Genomic DNA, 14639 nt, shown 5'->3' with positions numbered 1-14639 from the left:
CTCTTGAGAGAGGATCCTATCTCAATTTACCTCCAATATTACTTTGTTCTGTAAAATCTACACGTTATTCCCACAGGCTTGATGAAATCCTGCCAAGCTTACTCCTTGACACAACAATTCCATGCTTAAGATGCAGGAGAGAACTGGGAATCTGAGAACAATGAATTCTTCCCAAAGGGAAAATATCTATTTTACTAGAAGCTGTTTTTCAATTATCATGCAGTACCTCTAGACTTGCTTTTCTTAGCTTGCTATCTCAGTATCTGACTAAGGTGCATGTAATCTCTTGTCCAGTATTTTGCACAGACCTAGCTGTGGCCTTGGGGAATTATGGAAATTCAAATAAAGGAGTCTACTTTGAAACACATGCCAAAGGGGGAAGGCATTAATACACTCTCAGGAAAATGTTCATTATGGATTTCCCAAAGCTTGTGGTTTCATGGTAATGTGAAACACTGTACCTGGTTGTTTCCACTTGTCTTTTCCAAACACTTCAATTACTTCTACCTCCACACAATTGTTTGAGAACTGTGTCAGATAAAACAAATCCTATAGAAACAGCAGCAGATTGCCTATGATCAAGCACTGAAAAGGAAGATGGGAACTTTGCCAGGGGAGTTCAAAAGTGATGGGGTGAGCTCTGAGTTTGAAATGCTGGAAGTCCTCATATTCCCCTTGCAATTAACTTTTAAGAAATACCTTTTGGAGCAAGGTTTCTGAAGTGTGTTATCAATTCAGCAAACATTATCACTGAGGTATAGAGAAGGTAGCAAATGAGATCTAGTAGTATTCTTAGCTTCTCATTTTTCATCTGTGTTCATGTCACATTGAGTTTCAGGATTTTTCCTAGAAGTTTCACCCTTATCCACTTCAGTTCCACTAACTGCCTGTTTGTATTCCAAATCCACTTCTCATCCAAGGGCCTCAAAAGGCTTTACAAGTACTAGCACACTAAAACAAACCTATTTTGGAAGTAGGTAAGTACTGTAGGGGGACTGCACAAGTCCAGACACAGAGATTAAATACCAGCAAGGCAATCAAAATACTCTGGTGGCAGTGCCAAAAACAGGATCCAGAATGCACAATGCCAAACACTTCACTCTCAACTTCACTTCAAGTCAAGAAAAGCCACTTTGATATGAGGAAGTGCCCAGCACTGTGTGCACAATAAGAAAGAAAATATTGGTATCAAGACTCATTGTTAGATGCTGCACACATTCAAACAGTAAATCAATTAAGACATTCCACTTAAATAAGTGCAACTGATTTCTTCTGAAATCCTTTCCTTAATCCTCTCAAAAATTATTATCTAGACACTTAACAATTTCTGTACTGCACAGCAACAGATACATAAACCGTGTCCATGGCAATTCTGAACAGGCTGCAGAAGGGTGTCAAATTGAATGGATCTTTTAAGGGTTAGTAAGAAGTCCAAAGTTTTAAATCTGGATTCATCTGCCCTTTTACATTTATCTTCTCTTTTATGAAATTTCTCCAAGAACCCCTGGCAAGAGGCCAACAGACCTGCTGCACTCTTGTCAGTGCTTGTTTGCACAGCCTCACATCACGAACTGCAGAACTGCACATTTCCTGGTAGGAGGCCCTGAATTTGGATAAGCACATCCTCAAAGACAAAAGGAGCAATGCAGCACTTCCTCAAATAGACACAAGAACAAATTTATTTGAATCTCAATACTTAACAGTATCCTGGTTTGGGCTGGGATAGAGTTAATTTTCTTCCTAGTAGCTGGTACCATGCTGTGTTTTGGGTCTGGCGTGATGTAACACTGGTGACACGCTGATGTTTTGGCTGTTGCTAAGCAGTGCTTATCCCCAGTCAAGGACTTTGCAGCATCTCATGCTCTGGCAGCGAGCAGGTGCACAAAAGGCTGGGAGGGAGTGTGGCCAGGGCAGCTGACCCCAAATGGCCAAAGGGATATTCCATCCATAGAACATCGTGGCCAGAACACAAACTGGGGGGAGATGGCCAGGAGGGACTGATAGCTGCTCAGGGATTAGCTGGGAGTCAGTCAGTGGGTGGTGAGCAAACTGCATTGTGCATCAGTTGTTCTTTGGTGTTATTCCTCTCATTCCTTCCTTTTCATTACAATTATTATTGTTGTTGTTATTATTATAATATTTTCCTTTGTTTCAATTATCAAACTGTTCTTATCTCAATGCACGAGTTTTATTTTCTGCTTTTGTTCCCCACAGCTGTGTGGTACTTAGTTGCCAGCTGGGGTTAAAACATCACAAGCAGTCATCAAATGTCAGTGTTACTTTGATACAATGCCTCAACTTTCTCCCTTACTATGGTAGGGTGTTCCCAAGCCCTCAGAAGTCTGAATTACTCTGAATTACAGCTGAATGGGTTCAGCTGTACTATGCACCCATTACATCTTGAGTTTTCTGATGTTTCCCGTTAGATTCATAACACGTTCTGCTAAACATAAATGGCCTGAACTCAAATAGGACAGTAGGATAAGAAAAACAAAGTTTACTCATAAGCAAGATACCCAGTATCTATGCACAGCATTCAAAATGTGCTCACACCTGAAGATAGCCCTCCTGAAATTGTTCTGTAGTGCATATGTACCAATCCTAACAGTAAGTAGTAACTAAGCTTTCTAGAAAGATGCACTCTTGGGAACTGTAAATGCAAACTGGCTTATGCTGGACCTGATCAATAAAACTGTCCTTAAATTGATAAGCAACCAACATTCTCTGCTACCATGTCAGGTTCCATCCTCACACCATCAGACTAGAAATTCTTCCCAGCAAATTGGGGATCTAAACAGAGAAATTGGGAGATTAAGCCAGAAAGATGTTTAATCAAAAAGCCATATGATGCAGAAGTACCCAGCAGAGTTATCAAAGAACCACTTCTAGTGCTGGCCAAGACATTTTACAGCATTAATTCAGCAGCACATGAAAGAAAAATCAGTGAGATGTTGGTATCTACTGGTCCCCTAAGCAATGAAGAGCAGAAAGCCCCCCCCCCCCATCCCAAACCATTATAAAGTGCATAGGACCAGATGACAGCTAAAATACTCGAGGGATTCTGAAACAGACACCCCAGAAACAAACATGTGAAGGTGTAAGTCCTCCTCCACACATTCCACAATGTCCCACTAGAATTAAGTTCTCCATTCTCAGATACTGTCCATAAATGTGGAACTTTGTTCTCTTCATAATAGTGTGAAAATTAATGAATGAAATTGAAAACTCACACACTTGTCTTACGAGTGTTGCAATGTTTTGCCCCACTCCCCCCATTATTTTTGTTAAAACAGACTTTTGGAATTCCCAAAACAGACACTGACAAAACAGTTGCTTACTGCATCAGTAGGGCTGAGTTTAGAAACAGTTGGCAATTGCATTGATCTTGCTTTAGTGGAAGCATCCAGAAGTGAATGTAATTAGCCAGTTTAAGATCAAGGTCATCTGTAATTTATACTTATGTCTTGCAAACAAATAGAAATTAATCTAACTCACAGTGTAAGCTATGTTTGAGGAATAGTGTTCCCCATATGCAGATGCATGAAGGAGCAGCATCATGTAATGAAGGTTAGGAGTTCAGTATGTGGTTTAACAAAACAGAAAAGTTGCCTTCCTTACAGCAGAGGTATAGAATCATCCAGAAGTATGGCTATTTTTGACTCCTGGAAAGTGGCCAGTGTTGTCACTGGTGGGTGGAGAAGAGAATCAGGGGAAAGCAGGCATTAGATCACCTAAACCAAGCTCCAGGGAACACTGTTAAGCTCAGTATTCCTTATTACATCTCTTCTGGCAAGAAAATCTCTGTGTTTGTACAGAATTCACTTTTACTGCTGCCCAAACGGGTTTCCAGTTCTAGAGATACAATATAAGTTATGCAGGGATTTTAGGCCTGTTAATCACTCAGCAGCATTGATAAGTCAGTAACCTATTACCAATCATTCTCCATTTTGCTGGTATCATCTAGGATGTCAGAGCTCTCCCTAGTATTTAGATCAGCTCTATCATATGTTGTCTGGCCTCATTCCCATTTTCTGAAAGAAGCTGAGTGTGGGAAGGCTGAAGAGGATAAAATAACATTACTTTGTAGGCATAAATTTTGTTCTGGAAGCTATTCAAGGTATGGTACCTCAAAGAACCACCTGGGTTCTTGATGAGGCACATCTTGATGAGGCACATCCAGGGACTGGCAGGAGAAAAAGGAAAAGAAACGGCCACACTAGATTTTAGAATCACCATGACCTTGGTTAATGAGGTTTCCCACTTTTTGAGTAAAGCAGTCCTTTATTTTTGTTAAGTAACTTACAAATTATTATTTAAGACTGATTGTCCAGTTATGATCCATACAGTGACTCCTTTTATGTTTTTACAAAGAAAGCCTCTGCTCTCTTCTCCACTACACAACACCTGGTATAATTTATTCATTGTGGCATCGACCACGTGCCACTTGTCTGCAGCACAAGTACAATCTGCAATCTCTCATTTCACTGTGAGGGATCAGACAGGTGATCCCCAACATGCAAATCACTCCAAGCCAAACCAAGACTATTTCCACCTAAAAGTAGGAGTGGAATCTTCACTGGCAAGCGCTCCAGGCATACGGCTCAAATCACAGAAGGCAAAGTCAGGGACCAGGAGGATGAAAAAGTGCCTGATGCAGGAGAAGGTTTGGAGAAGGACTCAAGAAGCTCAACATGCATGCAACACCCCAAAAAGCCAAACATGTCCTGAGCTTAATCCAAAGCACTGAGAACAGCAGGGCAAGTGAGGGGATTCTGCCCCTCTGCTCTGGTGAGACCCCACCTGAGTGCTGCCTCCAGCCCTGGGGACCCCAATGTAAGAAGGAGGTGGATCTGTTGGAGCAAGCCCAGAGGATGCCACAATTATGATTAGAGGAATGAAACATTTCTCCTACGAGGAAAGGCTGAGAGAGTTGAGGTTGTTTAGCCTGGAGAAGTCTTTGTGGAGATGGATGTTTTACAAGGGCGTGGAGAAGTAGGACAATGGAGAATGGCTTTAAACTGAAAGAGGGTAGGTTTAGATTGGATATCAGGAAGAGATTCTTTACTGGGAGGGTGGTGAGACCCTGGCATGGGTTGCCCAAAGATGTGGATGCCCCATCCCTGGAGGTGTTCAAGGTCAGGCTGGACAGGACTTTGAGGCACTTGGTCCAGTGGAAAGTGTCCCTGTCAAGGGCAAGGGATTTAAACAGAACAATCTTTATGGCACCTTCCAACCCAAACCATCCTAGGATTCCTGCTATGAATCTTTCAGGACAAATTTTGCTTATTTTTTATAGAAACTGGTACTTCTAGATCCACATGGAACAATGGACATTATTTTGATTTTGTTAAAGAACAACCCATCAGAAATCTGAAATTTTATCATGCATAATAAAAGCGTGGAATGCAATGTTTTCAGGCTCCTGTTCAATTTGTGATCAGATTCAAAATACTACCTGTGAACAGCTATTTTCCTTCTCTTTACTGAGCTAATAACCACTATTATCTCTTCTGAGGCAATGTCCTAGAGATTTCCATAACCACTGGATTTCAGAATTCATTTAGATACTAAGCATGGCTTTACCTAATTTCTACCATTTGTGTCAAGATTATCAGGTGCTGCAAATGGAACAGCATTTGAAATCTTAGGCTGGCAGTTACAGGAAAATATAGTGGGAAATATATGTCACAAGTAAAAGATTCACATACTCCAAAAAGGTTCAACATCTGCTCCCTCACTCTGTTGCATACTTTTCTATTACCTACACTTATGCCACATATTCTTGTGTAAATATTACAAAGCAATTGAATATTCCAAGAAATCCAGAGTTTCACACCTTAGTGGAAATTTTTCCTAAAACTAATTCTTGTAATTATATATGTAGATAGTTATAGTAAAAATCTGGCACAGTTCTGGGAAGCAAGCTTCCAAAAGACTTATTACTGATTAAAAATAGTTTACACATCAGTTCTGATGCATTTTCACATCAGCCTGGAAGTATTCAAAACATCTCTTGGGTAAAAAATTCCTATTTTTAAACACTTCTACCCTCAAGCCATCAGATAAACGTCTGTAACAGCAGAAAGGAGGATTATGAAATTTTCCTAAAAAAGCAAACACAGCCTTCTGGGATGACAGCAAACATGAGAAATGTCAGACTAAACATACATTTTTGAGAGAAGATGTAAGCAACTAAACAGGGCACAGAAGTGCCATCTCATCCTAAAAGAGTATCTGCCCAGTTTTGTTCAGAAAGCCCAAGCTAAACTCTACATTGTAATGATCAGCTCAGCAACTAATTCACCTTCCTTCATAAATATACCCCAAAAAAGCAGGACTATAGCTTTGAAGCTGACTCTGGATTACTTGCTCCTTCCCTTCAGATTATTACTATTTGTTTTGGTTTTGTGTCTTTTTGTTTTCTTATATTTGGTTTGGGTGCTGTTTTGTTTTGGGGTTTTATGTTTGTTTTTGTTTGGTTGTTTTTTTAATTTGCTTTTCTCCCTTTATTTCTTGCATTTTAAGATACATCACCAACTACATAACTTAATAAATTACACTGCTGATCACAAGCAGGTGGTAAAACCGTAACTCCCTTGTTTTAATTTGTATTAAATTTTATTCACTCATTATTTTAGAAGTACCTTCTTACACTTTTCCATCCCTGTTACAAAAGTCATGACACTAGAGAAGAACCACAGGCACAGAAACAGAAAGTGTGAGGTATCTGTGTAGACTTAAAAGAGAATTGAGGTGAGGGCTGTCTCTCCTACCACTGCCACATTTGGTTACTCCAAGTTTTAGCTGAAAACATGGCTTCCTGTGTTGGTACAGCAAGGAAGTCTGATTTCTACTCTGATGGGGCAATCTCCAGAATCCACCTCCTTTCATCCTTTTTTTTTTTTTTTTTTTTTTCCTTAATTCATGAAGCAAACATTTGATTTCTGGAGAGTATTTATGTAGCTGCAGAGTTAACAGCTCTCCTGATAGCACAGTTGGAGTGGTACATCAAAATGACATTTCTAGTTCATACACCAGGCATATGAAGTTTTACACTGAATCCTCATGGCTCCTCCTCAGAACTGAAGGCCCATCTTAACCTCAAAACTGGCACAAAGTAATTATCTCCCTCCAAAGAAGGAAAGTTTACATAGACCAGAACCGGTTTGTGGTTGTAGTTCTGTGACCTACAATTTAAATGTAATCTACTCTGGCCAAATATCATTCACAACTGAATTTTCAAAAATCATCTGCTATAACAAGCTTTTCACTGCTGATGGTGGAGTAGGAAGCAAGAGAAGCATGTGAGGAAAAAAATACAGAACAAGTCCCTAATGTAGACTAACTCATTGTATTTTTGAGACCAGGAAAGTGCAGCTCAGAACTACGATCCAGGTCTGTTTGTCATGGTGAAAACATCACAGAATAGGCTCTTAAGGGCCTTGAGGAAGGCAGGTCACCTCCTTGTGGGCAGTTCTCTTCAGAAAAGGCAACAGTCCAGCTAGAACACGAGATGCAGGATTTGGCTACAAAGCTTAGCATTTACTCATTTTCTGTCTTTTCATGGCACCAAAACAGCCCACCACCACAGCAGATCTACACCAAGCAGAGGAACCAAAGCCTGTCAAGACCCTTACCTGTCACATTACTGGTCCCTGTTCTCCCATGGGTGTGACTGCCTTGTTCACAGAACATCACAAAGACCTCTGGCCTGCAGCAAGCCATACAAAACAACCTCCTAAAGGCACCAAACTCTGTGAAGCCAAACTCTGAGAGCACGTTTATCCAAAGTCAGCTTTGCCAAGGCAGTAGAACACCTAGCAAGGAGGTGCTCAGCAGGTCATGCTGTCTGTGCAATGTGTGCCCTGCACCCCGAGCAAACCACAATGTAACAGCAAAATTTAAAAAAAAACCACCACAATATAGAAAGAGCATGAAAAGTAGTAATTGGTAGTGATGGATGGCACATGCCACAGAGCTCCTCAAATGGCTGTTGCATTTCAGCGTGCTAGATCTGTTCATTCCACTGTCCCCCAATTCTGTATCCCCTTGCAGCATCCCTCACCTGGAACCAGTGGAGGGGCAAGGGGGAGGACAAAGAAAAACTCAGAAACCTGAAGTTTGTTCGGAATTTATTCCCTTGAACATTTCACACAGTTGAACAAAAAATATCTCAATTTCACAGCAACAGGAAAACCACGTGTTACATAATTCAGAGACACACACACACCCAAAACAAAAACAGGCCAAAAACAACTGCATAAATCAAAGTCTTCAAAGGGACTATAAGTGGAGACATGAAGCCTTTCTGAGCACTAAATCATCTCACTTGAACGTTATCTGTCACTGAACTTAATTTATGCACATCCCCTCCTTTTCTCTGAGGGAAGCAACCTCAAAATAGCATTACTCAGATTCCACTTTTCAAAAAACCAGACATTTTAATTCAGCAATTAAAAAAAAAAATCCAACTCTTTCACACAAACTTAATACTATTTTTCTAAGACACAAAAACATTCAATGAAGCTCTTAAAGTGCCCAGAAAAATTCATATCACCCTTCAGAATATACACATACAAACAACAAATATTCCAGTGGCACAAGTCTACAGGTCTGAAAGCTAGAGAGAGAGGAGGAGTTGGGAGCCCAGTAACTCCCAAGAAAGTGTTCTTAGCAGGATCCAGCCATGAGTACAAACTCGGCACACTGTTGTTTTGTATACATACTTCTTAGTCCTCAAAATGTTTTTCAGGATTTTTCAGTGAAATTGCATCAGGTCAGCTGCATTCTCCTACTCTTAAGAACAAATTACCTTCCCACCACGTCTTTTCTTTTCCAAATTTACTGGGCTTCAAATTGCCAATCCTTTAGCATTTTCCTTTCCTTTATGCCAAAGCCACCCAAATCCTGATAAGAACACTGAAAAGGAACATGATGGACTGGGAACAGTCAAGCACTCATCCTAACAGATTCCTGGCTTGTTATTGAGAGATGATTCACTGGGCACTGAACCTGGCTCTAATCAGGCAACCTCCTGTACACTCTCCTCAGCTTCCAAAAATACAGGGTCTGCTTCTTAAGTTTGTATTGGACATTGTAAAGTTCCAGAGAGAAGTCAATCTTCCATCAGATCTCTCTTCAATTGTATGATACCCCAAAAAAGGGTTCAAAATCATGTGCCATGTCCTGCTAAACAAACCACCATGGCTCCTCCAAACAGAACAGACAATAACCAAGGCACGCTAGCAGACGAAATAGCTTTCATCCCAATTTGGTGGTGCATCCTGAAATATGAATATTTTCCTTTTTTTTTAAATTTTTGTCAGGGAAAAGAGTGGGATATATTTGTAAACCTTCAGTGGTTTAAAATGAAGGCACCTCAAACAGAATGTCATGTCACAGAATTTGTTTGTTCTTAATTTAATGTTTAAACTAGATCAAATTAAAACAAAAACAAAACCCAAATGTGAATAATAATGAAAAGAAGTAACTAAGTAGAGGATTTCATCAAGATGTTTGTTTGCACAGCAAACAGTATTGCTTTGAGCAATAAATCATTTTCACAAGTAAGGCATGTTCAATGTATGCAGTACAGTGAAGAGGCAATGCTTCTGAACAATAGAGGCAACGTTTATGAACAAGAAGCTTATTCCTAAACAGAAATATATATTTGTATTTTTTCAGACACAAAATTGAATTGTGTGCAAATAATATTGGATGCATTCAAAAATACTTATACTTGTACAGACACTTAAGATCCTTTTCCAAACATGGTTCAGATAATTTACTTTAAAGGACATGCCCTTTAGAGGAAACAGCCGCTCTTTCCTAGCTCTCCAGGTCAGAAAAAGAACTTCCTCATGTATATTGCTTGCTATATACAACAGTACTTGTTTAAGTGTCTACTGTGAAGGGCTTTGCTCTGAATATTTCTCCCTGAAAACCATTAAGGCACATCCATAGGAGGATTTTAACTTTTCAGACCACATACCTATATCATATACACTACGTATTTATGTAATATTAGAGCACAAGTCCTAGTACCTCTACTTTGTATTGCATTTTTAGTTTTTTCATACTATTGCTTATGATTGATTTCATAATCTTTCACAGGTCAAGTAACTAAAGCAAAAGATCTCATGACTTGCCTTTTATTGCTGTACAAGTACGAGTTTCCCTAGGCAGTCTTTCCTTTATGAACTTCCTATTGCTGATAGGGACAGAAGTGCATTGTTGTGAAAACATGAGCCTGAAATGGGAAATATTTTACAACAAAACATTGCTGGCTAACATCACCCCAAGGAGCATATCATAAAACTGATAGGGGTAAAGACTGTTCCAAGTCCATCTGTCAAGAAAGAGCTGAAAATTCGGAAACATTCTTACAGACCTTTAGAACAAACAGAAGAACAGCATTTGCATTAAAAGCACATAAAAACCATATAAAGTACTGCAAATTATATTAAAAAAAATTCCAAGACACAGCAGTTACAGATTATCAAGGGGAGAGACAGTTGAAAAGCAAAAGTTTTTTGTTCAGTTGTTTTGTTTTTTTTTTCTTGGCAATAGCAGCATTTTGGCACAAAGGCAAATGCAGAAGATAGAGAAAAACAGGCAGACAAGGTACAGTGAAAGTTACAGAATCTACGACAAGCATGCCACAGTTCAGCACAGTAAGAGCTGTCCCCAACTTCCCTTTCCCAGAAAGAATGGCAGCCACTGCTCAAAAGCTTGTTGCCACTTCCCACACTGAAGGGCTCCAGAAGCCAGTTTGGCCATAAGCTCCCCTGTGAGCAGCAGGGCAGAAGCCACCCAGGCTCCCTGCAAACACCTCCCAAAGAGGGTGATTCCAGCTGACTGCAGAACAAACCTCAACCTGCTGATCACAGACTGTGCCTTGCAACCACAGCTCTACAAGGGACAGACAGAACAGCCAGCACTGTGGCCACCCAGGCAGGGACTGACATCTTTAGCAAGGTTAATCCGTGCCAAACAGGTTAGTGACAGCACAGGAAAGGGTTTGTTGTGACCAATCTCACCTCATCTGACTAAACCTGCTGAAGGCTCTTCTGTGGTTGAATATATTTTAAGCATTAAGCTGGCTAAAAAAGGTTTGGTGATACAACAAAGGGGGCAGTGAATGTAGGGAGAAAACCCATGCAATTTACATCCATTTGGGATTTCATGGCAACTACTAAAAAGCAAGTCTTGCATGAGTCACCATAAAGATCCCTGAAAAAAGCACTTTTGGTAACTCAGGGCTGAATTTAACTCTCAGGTCTAAAATTTTTAAGGGGATGCCTTTTTATATATTCCACAATGGATGTTACTGCTGTACACCTTCCCTTTGCCTTCTAAGCTATATTTGCATCTCCACCAAATATCAAACCTGAGCACGTTACAGGCTTCTCTGCTTTTACTTAATCCTTTTAGAGGCAACTAACACTCTACACCAAGACCTACCTCACTACTGAGCATTAGTTCAGACCTCAGGGCCTGAAATTGCTATTGCCAAATTCCATTTGGTAGTCTTGCCTTAAAGGAAGTAAAACACTTCCAGCTGTATGACCTGTACTGGGTGAGTGACCAGATGGATGAAGTGGAGGCTAGGAAACAGACTTCTGCCTCTGTCTTCATCTCAGACGGGTTTTTGTTCGAGGTATTTGTCTAGGCTACAGTGAAAGCTTGCAAGAAGGAATATACACAAGTAGTTTAAACTCAGGAGTTACACCAAGATGTAATCTTACAGACTCCTTTTGATAATTCAGAAATAATATCCTGTTCTTCCACTGCATAGGTAAGCTTGCTAGCTCAAAAAGGTTTGTTTTTCCAAGCCATGAGTAACTGTAAAACCCACCACAGGTTTCTTGACCTAGCTACCCAGCAAGAAGGGGAGCTTGAAGGTAGGTACCTATAGGACATGACTGTTACTCTAACAGAGAACTGACCTGCCTTTAATGCCACTGTGGCTTGTTTTTCAAGTACATTCCATTTTGCTTCCTCACCGTTGCTAAGTCAGTCAGTAGTTCCAAAAGTTACTTAAATCATACTGCACAAAGAGAATGAAACTCAGCCACTAATGATATTTCTTTAGCACAACAGAGGCACTGCTCACCTCTTCTAGCACTGAATGTACTTCTGCCATGCACACACAAGAATGCACCACAACACCCTGCCTGAAAAAGGTGACCCAGCTAAGCTGAGCACGCCCTAATGCACCTAGGGCACTGCAAGGGCCAAAGCTTTAAGAAGTCCAAAAGCTCTGAACATTATGCTACAGTTATATACTGCTCTAAAAAGCAGAAAGCAAACAGAAGGAGCCCTAGATTTCAAGCTTTGTCATTAGACAAAATGGTGTCTGTTCCATCTTACTCCTCTGGAAATACTGCAGTGCTGCTACAGGATTGTGCCACCACTACAGAAGGATACATCTGATTTATAGCTGATTTTTTTCTGATTTATAGAAGTTTATCACAAACTATGCCCTGTTGTTTGCTCTACTTAGTGATCATTTAGGTGCTAGCTGCTGAATGTTCCTTTGTAAAAGCAATTAAATTTGATCTGTTGGAAGGACTAATCCAAAGGAGATTTTCTGCCCGCAGTTGCTGTGATAAACTAATTGTTAAATGTAATTCAAATCTCCTCCTCCCAAAACACCTTATGCTCACATCAGTTGCCCTGTGCATCAATAAGTATTTTTCTATTCATCTTTAACAATACGCTCCAAGCTACAAAAAAAAAATCACTTTGAGAGAAAGCAGTTTTAGATCTATCCAGTTATGCAAAAAATGCTATAGATCACACATCTGTCCATAGCATTTTGCAAGTATCATTCTTCCCTACCCTTTTCTCACTTTTGCCATATAGAAACTGGACACACACAAAAGAAGAAATCTTGAAAGTAACTACACTCCAAAAATCAACACACTAAGGATAAATTTCTGTCAGATTGCATTTAGTTACAATCTTAGAAACACTTGTATAATATAAAGTCAAAGAACATAATGATTTTTATCTGCTCCTGTGTTGTTAAGGTCTTCTCAACTGGCACTATGGAAACGTTTTCTCAAAGTATTGTTCTAAGTATGTTCCCTTTCTAAAAGCAGCTGATTTAGCTAATTCATAGTCTTCTGGAACAAGTACTAAAAATTAATATTTCTTCCTTTTTCTGACTTTACAAAATGAGCACTTGGGGGCTGGGCAAACGAGCATTTGTAGCACAGACACTTCTCTCATGTTAGAAGGAATTAGAATTTCAAGTTAAAAGGGGAAACTATGTCACAGTAAGACACATGCATTCACCACCCCATTTCCAAAGCCGTGGCCAGGAGCAGCACAGATGCTGGCAGAGGAAAGAGCACCATGACCTGCCAGCACCACGAAATTCAAGGGGTTTAAGGAATCCAATCCCATTAGCTGTCAGACACCCAGAATTCCAAAGGAGACACAATCCAAAGGTAATGGGACCTTTCCCATTCAAGTACCAGATTAATAAAGAGAAGCTTGGGAGAACGAGATACCACACCCAGAATTCAGGAAAACACAGAAATCCAGTTTGTGAGCTATTCCAGTGCTTCATAAAAACTTTTCATTTCACTGACATTGAGCTGCATACATTACAGGCCTCTTTTCTGGGCTGACTCAGAGGAGACCCTCAACTGAGCATCTGTGTTTTCCTGGTATTCTTTCAAATAATGTCCTTGAAAGAACTGAGAACATCCAGGCCCCAAAGCCACAGTGCAAAATAATATATTGAGATTTCCACGTAGCGCACAAAATTCACATGGCACCGCAAAAACCAAACGAGTTACACAGCTCAAAGTTGGGTGACATCAATTCTCACTGGTCAGCAGGCTGCCCACAGAATTCCCCTAGGATCTGCCCAAGAACTTCTGACTGGACATAGAGAAAGGGAACCCCAAATGCCAGCAGCTGACACATGAAAAAGGAGTCCAGAGGGTTCTGGGCTACGTGGTGCCCAATGGAGGAGACTGTGCTGTGCAGGCGCTGGCTCACCACCCTAACTCTGCCCACGAGGCCGAGCGAGTACTGCACCACCCTGCTAAAGAAGGAAGCGGAGCTACCTGGGGCCCTCTCTGCTGAGGCGGGGATGCTGTTGGCCCGTCCGCTCCCATCACTGGCCATGGCGTCCTGCAGAGGTCCTTTGGTGTCCTGGAAGAACGTGGGGGAAGTGAAATTCATGTTAAAATTGGAATTGCTGGGAGTACTGAACATGCCGAGCGAGGAACTGAGATACCCCGCGACCATCACATAAGGCAAGGTCTGAAAAACAAGCATGTTCCTTCTCAATTTAAGGCTTTATTAAAGCTCTGAAAAACAAACTGGATAGCCAGCTGTAAGATCCCTGAAGTCTGCTCCTCTGGGAAATAAAACAGGTACCATTTTTAGTCTTTATTTTTGGCAGGAAGTATGGCATATATTGGGATGGATCCTTCCAAAAAGGAGTACAGCTCCAGATCATACTAATAAAACCTGAGAATCAGGCAGAAGGACAGACACCACTGCTTGCACAAAGGAAAATATAATTCAAGGGACAAGGGCAGTTTGCAGCATACAAGCTTAACAGAATTTAAGAAACCAGCATGTAGCTTGCTCAGAGTATGTGAAAATACTGAAAA

The 14639-nt window shown here is 40.6% G+C and overlaps 1 protein-coding gene across 10 annotated transcripts in view; it reads right to left on the bottom strand.

The window, feature by feature from the left end:
- Nucleotides 1-14639, bottom strand: part of MICAL3 (microtubule associated monooxygenase, calponin and LIM domain containing 3) — a 172873-nt gene that overhangs the window by 52251 nt on the left and 105983 nt on the right. For 9 of the 10 annotated variants that reach the window (XM_072923833.1, XM_041713711.2, XM_072923834.1 and 6 more), the window contains one exon: nucleotides 14085-14172. In XM_072923833.1, the coding sequence (XP_072779934.1) occupies nucleotides 14085-14172 (88 nt within the window). Of the gene's footprint in view, nucleotides 1-8115; nucleotides 14173-14639 lie in introns of those variants that run through there. The other variant, XM_072923835.1, reaches the window with a different exon arrangement.

Source organism: Taeniopygia guttata, chromosome 1A, assembly GCF_048771995.1.
Source record: "Taeniopygia guttata chromosome 1A, bTaeGut7.mat, whole genome shotgun sequence".
In the NCBI taxonomy this organism is placed as follows: Eukaryota; Metazoa; Chordata; class Aves; order Passeriformes; family Estrildidae; genus Taeniopygia; species Taeniopygia guttata.
The sequence above is the reverse complement of the archived record's forward strand: the minus strand, read 5'-3'. Positions and strand labels throughout refer to the sequence as shown.